The 20,140-nt window shown below is 36.5% G+C and overlaps 1 protein-coding gene across 3 annotated transcripts in view; it reads right to left on the reverse strand.

The window, feature by feature from the left end:
* Positions 1 to 20,140, reverse strand: part of REV1 (REV1 DNA directed polymerase) — a 94,368-nt gene that overhangs the window by 42,457 nt on the left and 31,771 nt on the right. For all 3 annotated transcript variants that reach the window (XM_087426213.1, XM_014791663.2, XM_004435852.3), the window contains one exon: positions 4,077 to 4,245. In XM_087426213.1, the coding sequence (XP_087282339.1) occupies positions 4,077 to 4,245 (169 nt within the window). The remainder of the gene's footprint in view (positions 1 to 4,076; positions 4,246 to 20,140) is intronic.

A 20,140-nucleotide genomic window follows, 5' to 3' on the forward strand; every position in this document is an offset into this window, starting at 1 on the left:
CTTAATTCCCACAATTCATGTTAGCTCTATTAAATGTGAAAAATTGTAAAATTAAAAAAATAGGACAAAATAAAGAATCTCAACTTCAAGAGAAACAAATAACTTATACTATCTTTATGTGTAAGGGCGACAGACACAAGGCTACTTGAGGATCTCAACTCTAAGAGGGCAGAAGCTATCATATATATCCTCTTACAAACGTTCACCACATACAAATGTTCACCACATAAAAACCAGGTGACATTCTCAAATACCTATTTCTTCCTTTTGTACTTCAGAACTAAAACTAATTTAAGTTGTCTTAAAACGATTTTTGCTTTCTAATGAATTGAGTTATACATGGTTAACTGTATCTTTAAAAATATCATTTTCAATTTAAATTTATAAATAGCCAGGGCCAGCCCCGATGGCCTAGTGGCTAAAGTTTGGTGCACTCCGCTTTGGCAGCCCAGGTTCAGTTCCCAGGTGTGGAACCACACCCCTCGTCTGTCAGTGCCATGCTGTGGTAGCAGCTCACATGAAAAAAAAAAAAAGAGGAAGATTGGCAACAGATGTTAACTCCGGGCAAATCTTCCCTCGCAACAACAACAACAACAAAAAAATAGCCAACCAACATACTTACGCTACCATCCAAATTTAAAAAAAAGACTCCTTAAGTATCAGGAAATATTTCTAAATACATCTCTGGCTTTAAACCTAAAATATATACTAAGGAAGTCATTCTTTAATTATTTAGGAAAAAAATTAATAAATAACAGACTAAAAATACTTTTATTATTGTCTCATAAATCTAAGACGTTTGACATTTTTATTTTCTCAAAGGGTGCTCCATATAACTTTTTAAAAAAAATAACAACCACGTAAGAAATAACTGGGGGCCGGCCTCATGGCACAGCGGTTAAGTGCACGTGCTCCGCTGCTGGCGGCCTGGGTTTGGATCCCAGGTGCACACTGATGCACCGCTTGTCAGGCCATGCTGTGGCAGCATCTCATATAAAGTGGAGGAAGATGAGCACAGATGTTAGCCCAGGGCCAGTCTTCCTCAGCAAAAAGAGGAGGATTGGCACGGATGTTAGCTCAGGGCTGATCTCCCTCACAAAAAAAATAAATAAATAAAAATAAAAAAAAGAAAAGGATTATGGCAAAAACTGGAAAATCAATAACTTGTAATATACTATATACAAGTGTACGATTTACAAGTTAAAGGTTTCAGTAAAATAATTTCATTCCTTAAACTAATGTACACAGGCTTCTCATTAAAGGACTCCCCTGTCTCTTAGAAGTCATGGCCCTATAATCATGCCTACATTAACTCAGGTTTAATGGCACATACGCAGACACCAGGGAATTCTAATCAAAGCAAAGTAATCATCCCACACACTTAGAAGTGATAGCTGCTTTTAAAACTGCTCAAACTAAAACAGGAAAACTAATTATAGAAGAGAATATCATGTATCATCCATTAAATAGCTAATATAATGTTTAAAATTTTAAATGTAACAAAATCTCATTAAAACACTGCTGAGAAGAAGAGATTAACATGATTAGGATTAGAGTGTGAAAGAAAACAGTACTATGATTTAACCAAGAGGATTCCATGCTATGAAATAGTAGACACCGGGTATTTATTTTAACACATAAAGTATTTATATATTAAAAAATATATATATTTATTATATATATGCTTATATGTTAAAATAAATGCCCGGACTGATCCATTTCCACATGGGCCAATTCATCTATAGCAAGCTTAAAGAAATGGCAAAGAGAGGCCGACCCTGTGGCATAGCAGTTAAGTGCACGCGCTCCGCTGCTGTTGGCCCGGGTTCGGATCCCGGGAGCGCACCGATGCACTGCTTGTCAGGCCATGCTGTGGCAGCGTCCCAAATAAAGTGGGGGAAGATGGGTACAGATGTTAGCTCAGGGCCAGTATTCCTCAGCTAAAAAAGAGGAGGATTGGCATGGATGTCAGCTCAGAGCTGATCTCCCTCACAAAAAAAAAAAAAGAAAGAAAGAAAGAAATGTCAAAGAACAGATCCAAATAGGAGTCAGAAAATCTGGATTCTGAATCCTGCTCTTCCTGGGAAAATCAATTAACCTTATTGGGCCTGTGTTTTCATATATAAAATGAAGCAAATAGGTCATATAATCATCATGTCCAAAGTTACTTTATTTATTTAAAAACAGATGATTAAACCTGACTTCAAACTAAAATAAAATCCATTAAGGTGAGTTTTAAAACTTATAACTGCCTCAGCTGGTTTTTCTATTGTATTATCTCTCTATTTGCATGCAGGGCAAGAAGGAAGGGCAGGTGTAAAGAAAACAGCTGCAATGAAAATCACCCTTTTCTAAACAAATCAAGTCGCACCGAGCAAGAGCCCTTTCCACCCCCACTTTCCTAGTATCCATTCCCTCCAAAGCCTAACTAACGTCCACAAATCAAAATCCTAGCCCTAACACAATGATAGAACTGTCTGTAAGTGACAACACACAGCTGAAGTCTGGAATGATACTAACTTCTTATACTGAAAACGTCACAACTCCTTTTTAAGGAGAGATACAGCTAAAAGCCGAATTCATTGATCCTATATAATGAATGAATAGTGGGTAGGTCATGCTAACACAGCACAAGGAATCAGTGAGATGTTCTAGGGACAAGTCTTCAACTTAATCGATTATCCCAAGGTTTAAAAAACCCTTAATCTATAAGATATATTTGACTTTCTGGAAGCCAAATGCAGTTTTTTTTTAAATGCACTTTTGACCCTTTGGAATTTATTTTCTAATACTTACTAATGTTTATAGAATAAAAATTAAATAACGACATTAACTTCTAATTTATTATGGCTCTACAATGTGCCATTGTGCTAGGTCATTACGCAAATTACTTCTAGTTCTCATGATAACCATAGGTAGATACTAGCCTTCTTTTACAAATGAGGAATCGAGGTTCAGAACTACTGCATAACTGTTCCCAAAGGTACACAAGACTAGAGGGACACTGAATTCTCCAGTTTGGATGTGACCCCAGGTATGTCTCCAGAGCCCAAGCACAGCCTTTCCTAAAACTATATGATGCCTCTCACTGAATCTATGATGCTATATCTGCTATACAAAGGAACTGGGCAATACTAACTCTGATGAATGAATTAATAGAAGGTGTCAGAATTAGTGAAATTTAGGATTTGAAAAAAAAGCTTGGCAATTGACTAAAAAATCATTTCTAAGTCTATTTCATTAGCACTCCATTATACTACCCGAATATTCTCTCATACACTCCTTACAATTTATTCATACATAAAATCATGATTTTAATATTTTCACTCTTTCATAAATCTAGCACTCACTCATACATATTATATACCATTTCAAAATATAAGTCACTTAAGTTATGGCTTATCACCAAGGTTCCAGATGACATATTTAAACTTAGGAAGTTGACAGAATGGCCACCATTGATTTACAATATATCAATTCCAAACCAACAGCAGAAGAACCGTAATATAAACTAAAAAGGAAATATTAATATTACTGCAAACTGCTCCTCCTCCTGGTCCTCACTCCCAGCACTCCAGGTCCACCTTACCCTGATCTTCTTTCTTCCCTTAGCATGTATTAACTTTTCACAATTTACTCACATATTAAGTGTACCATTTAGTATCTGTTTCCCCCAATAGAATGCAAGTTCTAAGGGGTACGGGAGGGATCTTTTTTTTGTTCATTGATATTTTCCAAGTACACAGAACACTGCCCAGCCCATAATAGGGGCATAAATATTTGCTGAACGAATAACATGTTTAGTCAACCCACTCCCATCACTGCTTCCTGCAGCTTGAGTCATCTCCCCTAATTCCTGGTAGGAGGTTGCAAGAACACTAGTGTACTACTTTTAATAGGATGTCAAATCCTAGGCTACCTGAATTATAATGTGAGGTTAAACAGTAGTGTTGTTTAGGACATTAATTACTTTTCACCCTTAAGTTAACAGGCAATGTAAGCTAGATAAGTGTTTATAATAGAGAGAAGTATTTCGATTTTTAAAACTTATTAATTTAATTAAAAATTAAACTTACCTTTCCACAATCCATTCTGGTCGAATTACCTTTTCCCCCTTTAATTCTTTAATTTTCACATTAGGAAGATTTGTGGCAATAATGTGTGTTGTTTTGGATCTGGAATAATACACATGATATTGGCCTCCATGCAACATCATTAGCTTTCTCAATTCTTCAGCAGAAGGATCTGTAAAATTAATATTAAAATATATTAAGGGTTTTATATATAAAAAAGTAGAGCCCTAGCTGAATAATCCCTTAAACAGGCCAATTTAAAGAACATATCACTGGTTCACTTTCTCTGTGGCTTTGTTGTCGGTAAACTAAGTTGGGAGGTAAATCACAAAATGATAAAGCTGTTTGTCTTAGCACACCCCCCTCCCCTGGCTGCTAGAGACAGCCAACCAACACAAAAATATCTACTGCTAAGAGATGCCTAGAAGAGCAAACAGACCTCAAGTAATGAATCAAATACTAATAACGGAGCAAATATTTTCAAACTTCAACCACATTTAGATATATGACTTTGATATGGGTATCTCATGTTATAAAAAATTAACAATTATAAACTTGTTTATTGATCAGTTTACAGAGACTCCAATTAATCCTACAGCTCCTTTAGAGTAATACAATATTTAGCCAGATAGATAAACTGCTCACACTTTATGAGCAGACTTACTGTAGGGCTTATTAATAGACGTTACTTCTATGAAGCTTAATTTTACTTTTTATTTAAGAAAACGTGAGAAAGTTAAAGTAATCTTATGCAGTTTCCTAACAGGAACTTGCACCAAGACAAAAAATAAAGTTCACCAATAACAAAAAGAAACGTCACAGACCAAGAAACACCCGTTTTTCCAATTTGGTTTCAAATTATTTTTCTCTTAATAAAACTATCAAAACATTTTAAACAAAAAATCAATGTGGTTTATGCTTTCCCATAAAAAGAAATGTCTGACTCACTAAAGTTATGTTATGATCAGCATTACCAGTATCACATTAAACTAATTATTTTCAATAGCTTTTCTATTTCTTTCACCTATTATCCTAATGAAAGCTCTAAATCACACCTCCCCTAGCAACAGCTGCACCCTGGGTGGGGGGAGGTGTGTCACAGGAGACTTATGTATCTACTTTGTTATTCAAGCAACCAGCTTTTCCTTAAGCCCAAGCAATACAGGCCCAAGTATTTAAATAAACACTTTTATTATGATAACTATCTAATTAGGTGAGTTTTAGTCTTTAGAAGAAGAAAACCTAACAAAGCACATACAGATATGCCAGGTTTGACTAATTCTTGGTAAATTCTTACAGTGTAGAATTCATTTGATGTTACTCATTGCACATACTGGCACTGCCCAAAAGAAAAATAATGTGAACCACAAATGCAAGCCACGTATATAATTTAAAATTTTCTAGTAACCTCATTAAGAACAGTAAAAAGGTGAAATTAATTTTAATAATATATTTATTTAATCCAATGGATCCAAAATATTATCATTTCAACATGTAATCAATATAAAAACTGGGATATCTCATATTCCTTGTTTCCTACGTCTCCAGACTCCAGTGTGTATTGTACATTTACAACACATCTCCACTTAGACAAGCCACATTTCAAGTGCTTAACACACGTGGCTAGCGGCGACCAAAGTGAATAGCGCACAAGAAAGAGAAATGAAAACAACTTTTAAATAAAATTAATTCAAAATTCATAAGGGAAGGTTTTCAGGGGTTACGGATCACAAAAACTAAATTGGAGGATCACAATGATTTAATGTAAAATAGTGGAAATTAAAACAGTTAGCCAGTCAGGAATCTACAACTTACTTTCTTTTCCTAAGATTAAAGAACTTGGCTGACCTTATAAAATAACAACCGAAGTACCAAAGTGAAGGATAGATACAATGCAATAATATGGACAAACACCAAATCCAGTAAATAGAAGGGAAATGTAAAGAATCTTTTACAAGTTAATCTACAACTTTCCTAACCAATTCTAATTGTATTAAATGATTTAAATAGAAAATAGCAGGCTGTCAGGAACACATTACCTTTGCATACATACACTTTCCCTTCTACTAAGTTGCTCTTTAAAATCCAATTACTGTGGAAATTTGGCACTGGAAAACCTGGAGAGTTTATTGTCCTTCTACTGGATGAAGTCAAGAGGGCTCCTTGAAATTCAATTTTGAAAATTCTCACATATTCTTCAGTGTGAAGTGGACCATGAAAACCTATCTAGTTAAAAGCTAAGATACACTACGGTGTCAGACTGACCTGGGTTTAATCTTGGCTTGAATATTCTTTATTGTGTGACTTTGGACAAGTATTTAACTCCTTTAAGCTTTCTCCTCTTTACAAATAAACAAATAAGGCTATAATGAAGAAATAAGTCTGGCACATACAAAGTGCTCAATACAAAAACTGTTATCACTATAAACTATGATGACATCAGAACTCCCTTCAAGTAATGTATATGACTTTAGGCTCCTGCCCTAGACTCTACAAAAAATGGTGGACAAAGACAATACATATGCTGACACATGTTGCCCTAACTTTCAAACAAAAACAGAACTGCCAACAGCGCACTGTGGACAGCAGCCAGGAACCACTCCATCAGCCCAATCTGCCTGGCATGCATGGTGGCTGCTGGCTGCCCTCATTTTGATTGTTTTTTGAAATTTTAAAAATAGTATTTCTCTCTAGCTCTATTTCTTCAGCAGAACATACTTCCACATTACAAGTTCACAAGAATATAAACAATAGCCCTGAAGTTTTGCATAATAAATTTACTTTTGTATTTAACACTCTTCTTTAATTCAGCAGATGTGGGCTAATTAGAGAAAAATGTTTGGGAGACAGTATCCAACACCATGAAATCTATATGATGCTAAGCTTTGTGTAACACACACAAAGGACCCCATCCCTGCAATCTACTACACCAGTTAATTTTCTTTATAGTACTGATAACAATCTGAAGTACCCTGTTTGTTTGTTTACTTGTTTACTGTCAGATTTCCCCCAAGAACATGTGCTTTTTGAGGGCAGGAACCTGGTCTGTTTTATTCACGTCCATGTCTGGCACAAAGCAGGCGCTGAGTAAATATGTGTTGAATTAATTGATATCCCCAACGAATCACCAACTCCTTGCCTGGAGTTCTAGCAAAAATGGAGTGCAAGTAGTATTAATACCTCAATTCTCAAAATATTTATTCCACCACTCACAAATTAGGCCACATAGCACAGACTCCAAAGCAAGACTGACTGGGTTCAAATACCCTACCTCAGGCAAGTTATTTAACTTCCTAGGGCCTCATCAATTTCCTCATATGTAAACTGGGGATAATAATAGTGCCACAAAGGGCTGCTGTGGGATTCAAAGAGCTAAAACTTATAAATTACTAAGAAAAGTGCAGTGCACATAGTAAGAATTATGTGTCAGCTATTACCAGTATTATTATTATTATTACCATCTCTTATCCCAAAGCAGGAAGAAGGAAGGAATTCCAGGGCTGAGGCTGCTCTCTACCTATAAATTATTAATTTTTTCAATCCATAATCCCACCTACAAATCCTTCCTCCTATTGCCCACCCTTCAGTACCTTTTCCTTCAAGAGTGTCCTTTACGTACTAGTAAGAACAAGAAAAGAAAATGAAAAATCAAACAAAACAAAAGTACATTCAGGAAAATTCTATCCTCCAAATCTTTACGGTTGATGTTACACTCTAGAGAATGTCAGAACTAAAAGAGCTTTTAGAGATCTAATAACCATTTCATTTCCCACACTGGTATAAAAATGCTTAACCAAGTTAAACCGACTGGACCAATTCAAACTGTACATAAAATTAACATCCCTCAACCTCCATTATACATTCTCATTGTACATATTATTTTTAAATACATTCGAGTATAAAAAAGGCAACTTAATCACCAACAAAAATCATCACCACACATTACCACTGACATTTTGGTGAAGATCCTTTAAATAAAACAGAGTGTCTCTGAGGCTCAGCAGCTCCCAAAGATGACTTTACCAGGATAAAGAAAATAGCATTGGTTCTAACGAAAGATTTTTTTAAGGACATGCACCAATTATTTCCTTAAACTTCTCCTAAATTTTTAAACAAGCAAATCATTACTCATTAATGCACTTAATACAGCTTCTTAAATAGCATCAATTTTAGGCAGATTAATTTATAGAAAAACAAATCAAAGATTGGAGAGATTAAGATAACTTTCCAAAGTCACACACAGTTGGTGGGATACTGCAATTCAGGTCCAGGTTTGTCTCCAAAAACTACACCTGATCAAACTTAACATACTGCAACTCTGGAGAGGCCCGGTTTTCACTTGCAGGTTAACACTGAAAAGTCATGACATCTTGGGGAACTGACTCATCTCAGCCTCAATTTCCTCATTTACAAAATGAGAGGCTAGACTAGATGCTACTTAAGATCCCTTATAAAGCTACTGTACAATTCTATGCACTAAAACCATTATCCGCAGCAAACAAAATTTGAAGACTATTTCACAAGTTTGTGAGGGAAAGAAAAGCAGGTCATATCACATAGAATTTTACGGCTAAAGGAACTAAGGAAGAAAAATGTAAATGACAAAAAAATACATAAATGTATAAATTAGCAAGACATTGGAAAAGGTAGGTTAATAACTCACATATCTTGATTATCTAATAAACTACCATGTCTTGTACATATAAGAAGTACAAAATTCAAGAAGTTTAAAGTCAAGTAACAGAAAGTACTTAAAAGCAAATACTGTCTCTACTAAGGCCAATATAAAACACACAGTATAAGGGAAAACACAGTGAACTGGAGATCCAAAGTCCTGAGTTCAGTTTGGCGATGCCATAATTCGCTGGGTAACATTAACAAGTTTTCTACTACGTTTGTGCTTTAAAGCATCAGAGGTCAAAAGCGATGACTGGAGCAAACGACCTCTAAGGTTCCTTTCAGATCTAAACTATTATGAATCTATTTAGCTTCCACACAAATTCTCTATTTATCACTGCCTCATATTCCATTACAAGTAGGTTCCATCACATCCAATACCATCACAGAGAACAAAATCAGTATTACAAAACCAACTCTACAACCCTTCAAAAAGTCAGTAACAGTGCTTTGATGACCTGATTAAAATAAACCATCTTGGGCCGGCCCAGTAGCTTAGCGGTTAAGTGCATGCGCTCCGCTGCTGGCGGCCCGGGTTCGGATCCTGGGTGCGCACCGATGCACCGCTTGTCCGGCCATGCGGAGGCTGCGTCCCACATACAGCAACTAGAAGGATGTGCAGCTATGACATAGAACTATCTACTGGGGCTTTGGGGGAAAAAATAAATAAATAAAATTTAAAAATAAATAAATAAAATAAACCATCTTTTATGATGTGTGTTTTACCAGACTCCCTGCTCAATTTCTTTATCCTCTACAATGGAACTTCTATAACTAACATTATTATATGCTAACAATATCTGTGAGTAGAAGGTGAAGATTTAAGGGGTCTTCACTTCTATTATTCCCTCAACAAGCAATATTATCAACATTATCATTTAGATATTCATATGCATTATCTATTTATGTATATTAATGTGTGTGTATCATCACACATCTCAAACTGCCTACATCAACTCCTAATCTGTCCATTAAAATACCAGCACAGGGGGCTGGCCCGGTGGCTCAGCAGTTAAGTACACACGCTCCACTTCGGCAGTCCAGGGTTCGCCGGTTCGGACCCCAGGCATGCACTGGTGCACCGCTCGTTAAGCCATGCTGTGGTGGTGTCCCATATAAAGTAGAGGAAGATGGACGTGGATGTTAGCCCAGTGCCAGTCTTCCTCAGCAAAAAGAGGAGGACTGGCGTCGGATGTCAGCTCAGGGCTGAACTTCCTTGCAAAAAAAAAAAAAAAGATACTAGCATAGAAGATCTAAGATATTTGAAGGAAAAGTGTAACTAACCTATTCTTTTCATTTGCAGCTTTACTACCGAGACTAGGCAGTGGTGGTTTGAAACATGATATGTTAGCAATATGCTCAGAAAATTTCCTATATGACAAAGCAATTTGGAAGTCATTTTTACTAGCAATAATCCTAAATATCTGATGTAGAAATTCAAGATTAGTTGCCAGTTTCCCTAAGCCATTCTGTTAAACCAAATATTTTGTGTGTGTGAGAGGAAGATCAGCCCTGAGCTAACATCTGCCAATCCTCCTCTTTTTGCTGAGGAAGACTGGCCCTGGGCTAACATCCGTGGTCATCTTCCTCTACTTTATATGGGATGCCGTCACAGCATGGCTTGACAAGCGGTGCGTCGGCACGCGCCCGGGATCCGAACCCTGGCCGCCAGCAGCAGAGTGCTCGCACTTAACCGCTACGCCACGGGGCCAGCCCCAATATGTTTTTAAAGAGCTACATGATACTTCGAGTATAGGGTAAGTGCTCTCAATATATGTTTACTAACAAAAAATAACAAGAATAAATTTTACACAGGATAAAACTTGAAAATATTTCTTTCCTATAGCCAGTAGACACTTACGTGTGTCCATTCCAGTAGCACCAATATATGTCAATTTTATTTAAAAACATCCACCTCTTTGTAGAACAAAATAAAACTGTCATTAATGGCGTTATAACCATAAGCAGGTAAAAAGAACTAAGGAAAGAAAGTTAACATTAATTTAGCACCTATTCCAGTCAGCTACTTCACAAACTTTATCTCACTTAATCCTCACCACTAGTGATTCCAATATTGGAATTCAACAGTATAGACTCAACATCACAAGTTCTCTGTGAGGTTATTAATTTCATTTCAATACTATTCTTACCAAAAAACAAGCATTTCTTGGATCATTTAGATAATCATTTCCTAACTATGCACTGCCACATGATTTCAGTGCCCAGGTTTTGCTATGAAGATGCTGGTGTTATTGCCATGGACGGCTTTAAACGTCATGTACTGATGTGGTGTATATATACAATGGTATATTATTCAGCCTTAAAAAGGAAGCAAATTCTAATAAATGCTACAACCTGGATGAACCTTGAACACATTATGCTAGGTAAAATAAGCTGATCACAACAAGACAAATACTGTATGACTCTACTTCTCTAAAGTATCTAGAGTAGTCAAATTCATAGAAACAGAAAGTAGAAGGGTGGTTGCCGGGGGCTGGGGGAGGGGGAAATGGGGAGTTATTTAATGGGTACAGAGGTTCAGTTTTGCAAGATGAAAAAGCTCTGTGGATTGGTTGCAGAAGAAGGTGAATATACTTACCACCACCAAACTATACACTTAAAAATGGTTGGTAAATTTTATGTTACGTGTAATTTGCCATAATTAAAACAAAAAGCAAAACAACATTTGGACAGCCATGCCAAACACAAAAGAATATGCAATGTACCAACCAGTTAGTACCACATCTACATTGTGAGCAGCAATTTAGTTTCAGGAAAACATATCACTCACATGTTAATATTAACTTGAATTTTATTGTTTGTAATTTTATCCACATTTGATTTTCAATTCTGCAAAACCCATAATCGTTAAGAGCTTGACAAAACATTACTACTACTACTACCATTTTAGAGATGCTTGCGGACATTAAATAGGTTAAAATCTCACAGCTATAGGAAGAGATGGCATTAGCTATTAAGTGAAAAAGACATGGAATTAAAGTAAAATGCAAGCCTTGATTCCTGATCCCATACTTACTCTCCAACTTACTCTCACAGTTAATAAGGAAATCTATACTCTACACTTTAGAAAAAAGTTTTAGGAAAAAGTTCAATAAAAATAAATGGAGCCAACTTGCAGAATAAAAACTTCCATATTAATCCTAGATCAACACACATTCAATCAACTTTTCCAAACTTTTTAAAACTTCTGATACTCTAATTGGAGAACTGGAATTTGCTACATGAAAACTTACTAGAAATATTTCACCAACAATGAAACCATGAGGGTTTCTCATTACACCCTTTTAAGGCAAAATCCTTAGCTCCTTCAGCATCCTGAATGAGGTTTTATAAAGCAGATCGATCTCAAATAAAAGAGCACAGTAATACAGCAACATTTTCAAGTTTTAATAAATCTAAAAACAGGTTCTAAAACTTATCTTATAGTTTGAACATTTACTTTCTTTTCTACACGCACTTATAACATGTATCCTTTCTTGACAAAACACAAGATCAAACAACTGATCAACAGGAAAATACTTTTCACCTGTACTATATTTCTCACTGAATAGGACTGTACAATTTAAGGAACTTATAAATGAAAGAAAGCTTTGCAAACCTATAACAATATATTCTCCTAAGGACAATGGTGGTAACTCAGCAAGTACAGTAAGTACCCAAGAGTACTGACTCAAGAGGCAATGTCCAGAGGCCTGACCCCTGGCGTAGCAGGTAAGTGCATGCGCTCTGCTGCTGGCAGCCTGGGTTCAGATCCTCGGCGCACAGACACACCACTTGTCAGGCCATGCTGTGGCGGCGTCCCACATAAAGTGGAGGAAGATGGGCATGGATGTTAGCTCAGGGCCAGTCTTCCTCAGGAAAAAGCAGAGGATTGGCATGGATGTTAACTCAGGGCTGATCTTCCTCACCAAAAAAAAAAAAAAAAGAGGCAATGTCCACCTAGAAGGAGGCTGGTGAGTGCTGCAGGACTTGGTTCTCACTTTATTCTGCAGAGTATTTCAATTCAGGAAGTGATTAAGAACACAGGTGGTTACATTTCTGGGTGATAGAAAGTGGAAAGTTAACTTATGCAAGAGACAAAGTAATCTTGGTCAAAAAACACCTCAATGACAAATATCTAAGAGTGAAAATTAAGGCTCCACTTTGTATTTTAAAACAAATGCACCATTTTAGGATGCAGGAGAACTGGTACAATGGCAACATAGCAAAAAGAAGTCTCAATGACTAAGCTAAATAAACGTCTCTTCCTTTTTTTTCTTCAGCTCTACCTCCTCTCCCTCAAAATAGCCAGCTCAACCAATACAGAGAGCAGGAGAGGGGTGGGGACAGCCCCACCCCACTTCACATAGGTCAGACTATACACCCAGGGGATCTGGTTCCATTTATGGTCCAATATACGCTAGACCCTGACCTACTTCATTACAGAAGTACAGTAAAAATCGACCAGGATACATCCTCAACAGGATTCAAAACCAAGTCCTACTGGCTAATAAGCATTTACTGATGTTTCAGTCATGGACAAAACTCCAAAAGAAATAAATTAAGAAACAGCTTTGCCTTCATAAAGAAGACAGATGGAGACATTTAAACCAGTGATTTTTAACAGCAGAATCCTTGTTTCAAATAAACTCTTAGCGGAAATCCCTAAAATATCAAAATAAAAGTAGCATTATATAAGACACATTATTTTGAAAGTTCAATTTGTAACATATACTTATTATTACCATCTTGCATTTCAGTATAGTATTGAGAAAATCCTGATTCACACGTTAGAACTATTAATATCTGCCACTGTTTAAAAGAAGTTATATTCAGGGTTTGTGTTCACACTACTTAACCTGACAGTAAAAGGAAAACATTCCTAGTAAATAACATATTTGAGTATTTATTTTACATGTTTTTAGTATATTTAAAAACATATATAATTTTAAGACTGTGAAACCTTTAGGGCATTTTGGAACTCAAGTTGATAACCAATTCAAAACAACCAGCAGCTTTAATTAGGCATCCAATAGCACTTATTACTTATAATATTTGGAGATAGGAACCTTATTTAATCATGAGTATATCCCCAGTACCTACATTTTCAAATATCCCACTTAGAATTTAGAAAGAATTCCACAAATGCTTTTTTAACACAAAATAAATAATATGATATATCAGAAAAAAAGTTCTGTGGGAACAGAGAGCTGAGAAACATTTGATTGAGCTGAACCTGAAAACTAAGTAGGATTTTTACATTCAGATAAACTGAGGAAAGACGAGGAACAAAGCTGTTAGGGGGCTGGGGCAGGTGTGGCCATAGGGTTGAAAGCACACTTTCAAAGAACTGGGAATAATCTAGTTTTGGAGAGCTGTGGTGTGAACTAGCATGAAGATCACACTGAGAGCAGATGACAGGGTTTGAATTTATGCTCTGGAGTCCTTAGAGAAAGAACTAGGACCAGTGGATAGAAGTTACAGGAATGCAGATTTTAGCTCAGTAAAACAATCAGACCTGTTTGAAAACGAACTGGCTTGTCTCCCAAGACAGTATACCATCTCTGTAGTCATTTCAAGAGGCTGAGTGGGGGCTCGTCTATTCATCAACGATACCGAAGAAGGAATTCTCTCATATAATCAAAGATTAACCTGAAGATTTAAAATTTCTTCCAAACCCAAGACTCTATGAGTCGGTGATCTAAAACAAAGGTCAGCAAACTAATGGGCCAAATCTGGCCCACCTGTTTTTGTAAACAAGGTTTTATTGGAACACAGCCACTCTCCTTCATTTACACACTGTCTATGCCTGCTTTGGGGCTACAATAGCAGAGCTGAATAACTGCTGAACATTACATGGCCCACAAAACTCTGGCCCTTCATCAAAAAAGTTTGCCAAGCCCTGATCTGAAAGACAGCCCAAGATTACCACTTTAGGAAACCTAAACAAAATATAATATTTGTTTTAAATATTTCTCCTATCCACCATTTCAGATACTGCTCAGAGAGGACAGGGCAGGTTATGCTGCAGTAACATATGACCTCAAAATCTCAGTGACTTACAACAAAGGTTTATTTTTCACTCATGCAACATGCGCATCCTCTGCTCCAACATGTCTATGGAGCCGTGGCCCCATGTCATCTTTACTCTGGGGTGCGGCTGATGGAGCAACCTCTATCTGGAACATTGCCTGTCACGGCGGCAAAAGAAAAAGAGGGTGTAATGAAGCACAAACTGGCTTTTTTAAAGCTTTATTGCCAAAGTGATAAATACCATTTCTGCTCAAATTTTGTGAGTTGGAAATATAATCCTCTCCCAGGGAGGGGAAGCAGATTTTGGTGAACAAAAATATAATCCACCACATAGTGTATTTGGAAAAATTTACATAAGTAATTTTGTTTTCCTTAGTTCTACAACCTATCTTATCAGTAGCATATTTCTACACCAATGTCTTGAGCCTCAAAGCAAAAAAAAAAAAATCAAAGTTTCTAACGTAATTTCATGTTTCCCAAGACATAATATTAAAGCTCAGAATTATCTAAGTTATTCTCTATTCTAGTAAAAACATGTCTAGAATAAAAAACTTGGAAAATAAATGGAAGAAAATGCATCACTCATAGTTCCATGCCCAAAGAAAGTCAGCACTACTATATATTTGCTTCTAGCGTTTTTTCCCTGTGCTCTTCTTTTTTCACAGTTCAAATCCCCGAAGTTTTCATTTTACATCCTATCCTTCCTCATTTACCAAAAATTTTTCTATATTATTACAAATTATCCAGTTATCTTTTTAATTGTTTTAAGTCACCTTTAGATGGTATAATTTATAACTAAATTTCTATTCTCATACAATGTTTTGCTTTTAAACAAAACAACGTGATAAGATTATCTTTGATAAACCTTATACTGGAGGACCAACCAGGTTTATTGCCTTAGAACAGACTCGTAGAAGAATTATTGAGTCTAAGGTTATAAGCATATTAAAGCCTCTTCATATTTTCATATACTGCCACTTTCCAAAGTAAGTGTATCAACTCATTCTCTCTCTCCAGCAATGAACAGAGTGGGTATTTCATCCATCCATGCCTATATTAGGTATAATCACATAATAATTTTTAAAAATAAATAAACTTTGTATAAAAAAACTATCTTGTTTCATTATGCATTTCTTTAATATTTCCCTGTTTGTTACCCAGGTGTGTTTCCTGAAATAGACTGTTTCTGAAATCTGTCTTTTAATCTACTGGGATCTTAGTGTTTTATTTCCTATTATTTTGACTTATAAGCTTTTTTCCAGTCGTCAAATTTGTTGCAACAAATTATACTGAATAATCCTACCCTTTCCCCGACTGATCTGTGGAAAACTCCTTTATAACTTAAAATATTTAATGTGATGCTGAAGTGCTAGGCTGTTCTAAGTGTTTTATAAATATTAACTCATTTAGTTAATATTTATAAATATTATCTATAAATTAGATATCATACAGATATCTAATTTACATATCAAATTTATATACAGAGAATTTATTTCTAAGCTACTCCAAACCATGTATCTGCCTATTCTTATACCAGTTACATACAGTCTTAATTGCTTATATAGCCTTCTACAACAGGTTTGGAGATGTCAGAGCTAGTTCTTCTCATTGTTTTTTTTTTTTCATCATTGTCTTAGCTAGTCCCACCTGACTTTTAAGGTAGACTATTGGAGGAAAAACAAAATGTAAATCAGATAATTTTCTGTAGAGGTTGGCTAGTAGGAAATGGTACTAACAAGGATAAAAGTGTTGGGTTTGAAGAACCATCACTACTGCAATAAAAGGATTTCTGGCATTCTGAAAATTCAAACTATTTAGTAGGATTTCTTATGTACAATAATACTGGGTGTTCCTAATGTCAAATGTTCTGAATCAAAGTTTAAAATTATATTCCACAATACCATTACTGTTAATTTTACAGAACATTCTTTGAGAATATTCTATATGCAACTAAATTTCAGCATTAACTAAAACCAATCATAGTAAGTAACAGACAATTAAGTACAGTAAAAGTAAAAGGCATGTGTCAAACACAGTACCACAATCTAGGCCTAAAGCTCTGCAAGTGAAATTCCACCACAACAAATGCCATTACATCACACCAACACAGCCATGTCAAGACCATTTTCATGTCTGTAGGAACAGCTTGTAAAAAGAGTTTTGCTCATCTGGTTAAAACAAATTCTATAAACAATTTTTAAATCTTGTACAAAAGCCTTCCTTGATAGATCTCTAGTGAGAAATATTTATCATGTGCATCATTTCATTATGCATATCCAAAGAACTTGATTAAATGCTGGTTATGCTACATACATAGTAGAAAGAAGCAAGCCAAATGGCTGCTTCTATCTCCTTGGTCCTACAGTAGTAATACCCTTCATTACTTCATTTGAATCTCACAATCCTATTAAGTTAAAAAAGATAATTAATTGAGCATAGTTTCTGATGAAGAAACAGAAAAAACTTAGCTGACTTGTCCATCATCACACAACTATTGTGTAGACCCTTTGTCTTCTGACTCCCATCCATTACTCTTTCTCCAGTAGCCATGCATACTGTCTTTACTCTTCCTCCCTAACTACCTCAGACTTACTACATTCAACTAAAAGCCACATACATCCAACCAAACGAAACTGAAGGAAAATTTCAAAAGCCTAGAGAACACGTTTTTGAGTACTGTCTTGACATGAGTACAGCCATGTTTGGCCGCTCCACTGACCTACAGCCACCAGCACACAAAGAAATACAAAGCTGCTTTCTGTGTGGTGGGAACTGGCCTTTTCCCGGGAACTGGCCTTTCTCCCACGGAGGGAGTTGCAAGTTGTAACAGTTCAAGGCTCTTGGAGCGTCATAGCACGGGACGGACTGGCCATCTGTGCCGGGCTAAGACGATAACCAAAGAAAACAATGCACGTACACAACTACTGGGCTGGGACGTTAGCCAAGGGGCCCAGTGCACGTACGCCACTGATAACCATTTGTGCATGGGAACACTAGATGCTTGCTCTGTAAACTCTGTAACTGCTTATATAAACTGCTGGAGACTGAGACCCGGTGAGAGTTCCACCTGTGGAAGGGACACCTTGCCCAGGACGTGTGATCCTTGCCCAGCCGCGACGATTGACAGGGCTCTCCCGGCAGTGGGGCGTGGATATTGTGAGTAACTGATTTGATGTGAGTAATTGATTTACTGTGAAGTAACTGATTTGATGTGTTCTCTTTTCGGTCAACCTGGTGTTTCTCTTTCCGGTTGATTTGTGTCATTTCCCTTTAGTCGATCTGGTGTTTCCCTTTCTGATCGATCTGATGTTTTTCCCTCTTATTATATGACCTATTCGGATCTGCTGCTATCTCAGCCGATGTGGATGTTTTCCCTTTCCAGTCGAGCTGGTGTTTTTTCCCTCTTATTATTTGACCTATTCGGATCTGTTTGCGGACTATCGCCTTTACTATCCTCTATATAATAAAATATACCTTCAGTCCATTTGTTTGGAGTGGAAAGTGTCTTTTACATCTCCGATCGAATCCCCGAACCTCTCATAACGAGTACCTACCAGGTACAAATACCTATCAGACACTGGCAAAATTACAGTGGGCGGCATAAATTAATACAGTGAGTGTGTCCCATATTGGGGGTTAAATTCCTACGTCCCCGTTTTACAAAATCAGTGTCTCACACGACAGAAGGAGATATGTATATATCCATAGAAAATAATTCCTGAAAAGCATTTATTTCCAAAAAGTGAGATTTGTCAGCATTAAATGAACTCTTTTCCAAAATCACCACATTCAGATGCTCAGAAAACATCAATGTAAGGGTAAGTTTTCAAAGAAATCCCTATCACTTGAAATGTAGGTCTATTATACTTGCATATTCCCTTGTTTTATTTTGGAAATACTGTCAGATTATTTGCCTGCCCACCTGCTATTTCACAAACTTCAGCAGTTTGTCCAACTTCAGGTCCAACATCACTGGACCTGGTCTTTTATCCACCTATTGAAAAAAGTAGAAAATAACCAGAACACCTCTTTCCATATTAACTGTCTTGATCCCACTCCACAGAAGAGAGCAATTATAGTTCACCAGATTTTAGCTCTAACTCACCTGGGGAGCTTTCACCAAAATAAACATGCACAGGGCCTATCTTCCAGAGATTACAATTCAGTAAGCCTAGAATGTGGCCCATTTCTTAACTAAAAACTATAGATTTAAGAAGACTGAGTTGACTTAGCAAGAGTGAAATTATTTTAACATTCTGACATATAAGTACAAAACCCTGTTAGTCATTCATTCACCCAGCTAATGTTTATTGAGCATCTTACATGTGCCAGGCAAGGTTCTAGGCCCTTGGATAGAGCAATGAACAAGACTCACATCTGTGCTCCATGGTACTTCTATTTCACTGGGCCGACAGAATAACTCAAATAATACCAGTTCGGATAAAAATAAATTCTATGAAGAGAAACAAAGCTGGATAAGGGATGAGAAAGCAATTGGAGGGAAAAGCACACCTATTTTAGATAATGGTGGTCAGGGAAAGTCTCTTGGAGGAGATAACATTTAAGCAGAAATCTGAATGACGAAGACCTGGGGAAAGCAGAAGGAACCGCAAATTTAAGGTGTTATCACTGACCCAGGTTTGACTAGGGACTACTATACAAAACGGGCTTTCTGACCCAAAACACTTAATACATAAATAAGACCTGACAATACAAGACAAAACTCAGGTGTGAAAATAGATGTTTATAGCAATAATGCTATGAAATTTAAGCACTATGGACTGTCTTAGACAGAGAAAGAGGCAAATCTAATTTAAGCTGGGTCTCAATGGATGAATACAATCCCAATTCAAGAAGTGAGGGAAGGAGCTTTTCATCAGAGGCAAAAGCACCAACAGAAGCACAGAAACAAGAAAGTACCAAGAAAGAAACTAAAATATCAGAATAAGCCTGTTAATCAAAATTAGAAAATGTAAAGGTGAAAATGTAGGTTAGGATTAGGACAAGAATGCCTTTATCCATTTTTATCTAGAAAATGCCTATTTATCCAAGACCCAGTGAAAAAAGTCAATTCCTCTATGAAGGACTCACTCTAACTCTCAAAGGCAATTACTTCTCTTCTGTGTTGGCACCCACTTCCCTCTGTTGATGTCTAACTCCAAGAGATTACTTATTCTTCACAAAATCCACATTCTCCATCAACCCCCATCTCTGTTCAAACACAGTTCCTAACATACAAGCAGCATAAAAAATACATTTGTTCAATCAACTAAAGTACAGTAAAATGGGATGGAAGGTCCATAGATTGGAAAACTCAACATAGTAAAGATGTCAATTCTCCCTAAATTGATCCACAG

This window comes from Ceratotherium simum, chromosome 40 (assembly GCF_057802395.1).
Source record: "Ceratotherium simum simum isolate JZ-2026a chromosome 40, ASM5780239v1, whole genome shotgun sequence".
NCBI classification, from domain to species: Eukaryota; Metazoa; Chordata; class Mammalia; order Perissodactyla; family Rhinocerotidae; genus Ceratotherium; species Ceratotherium simum.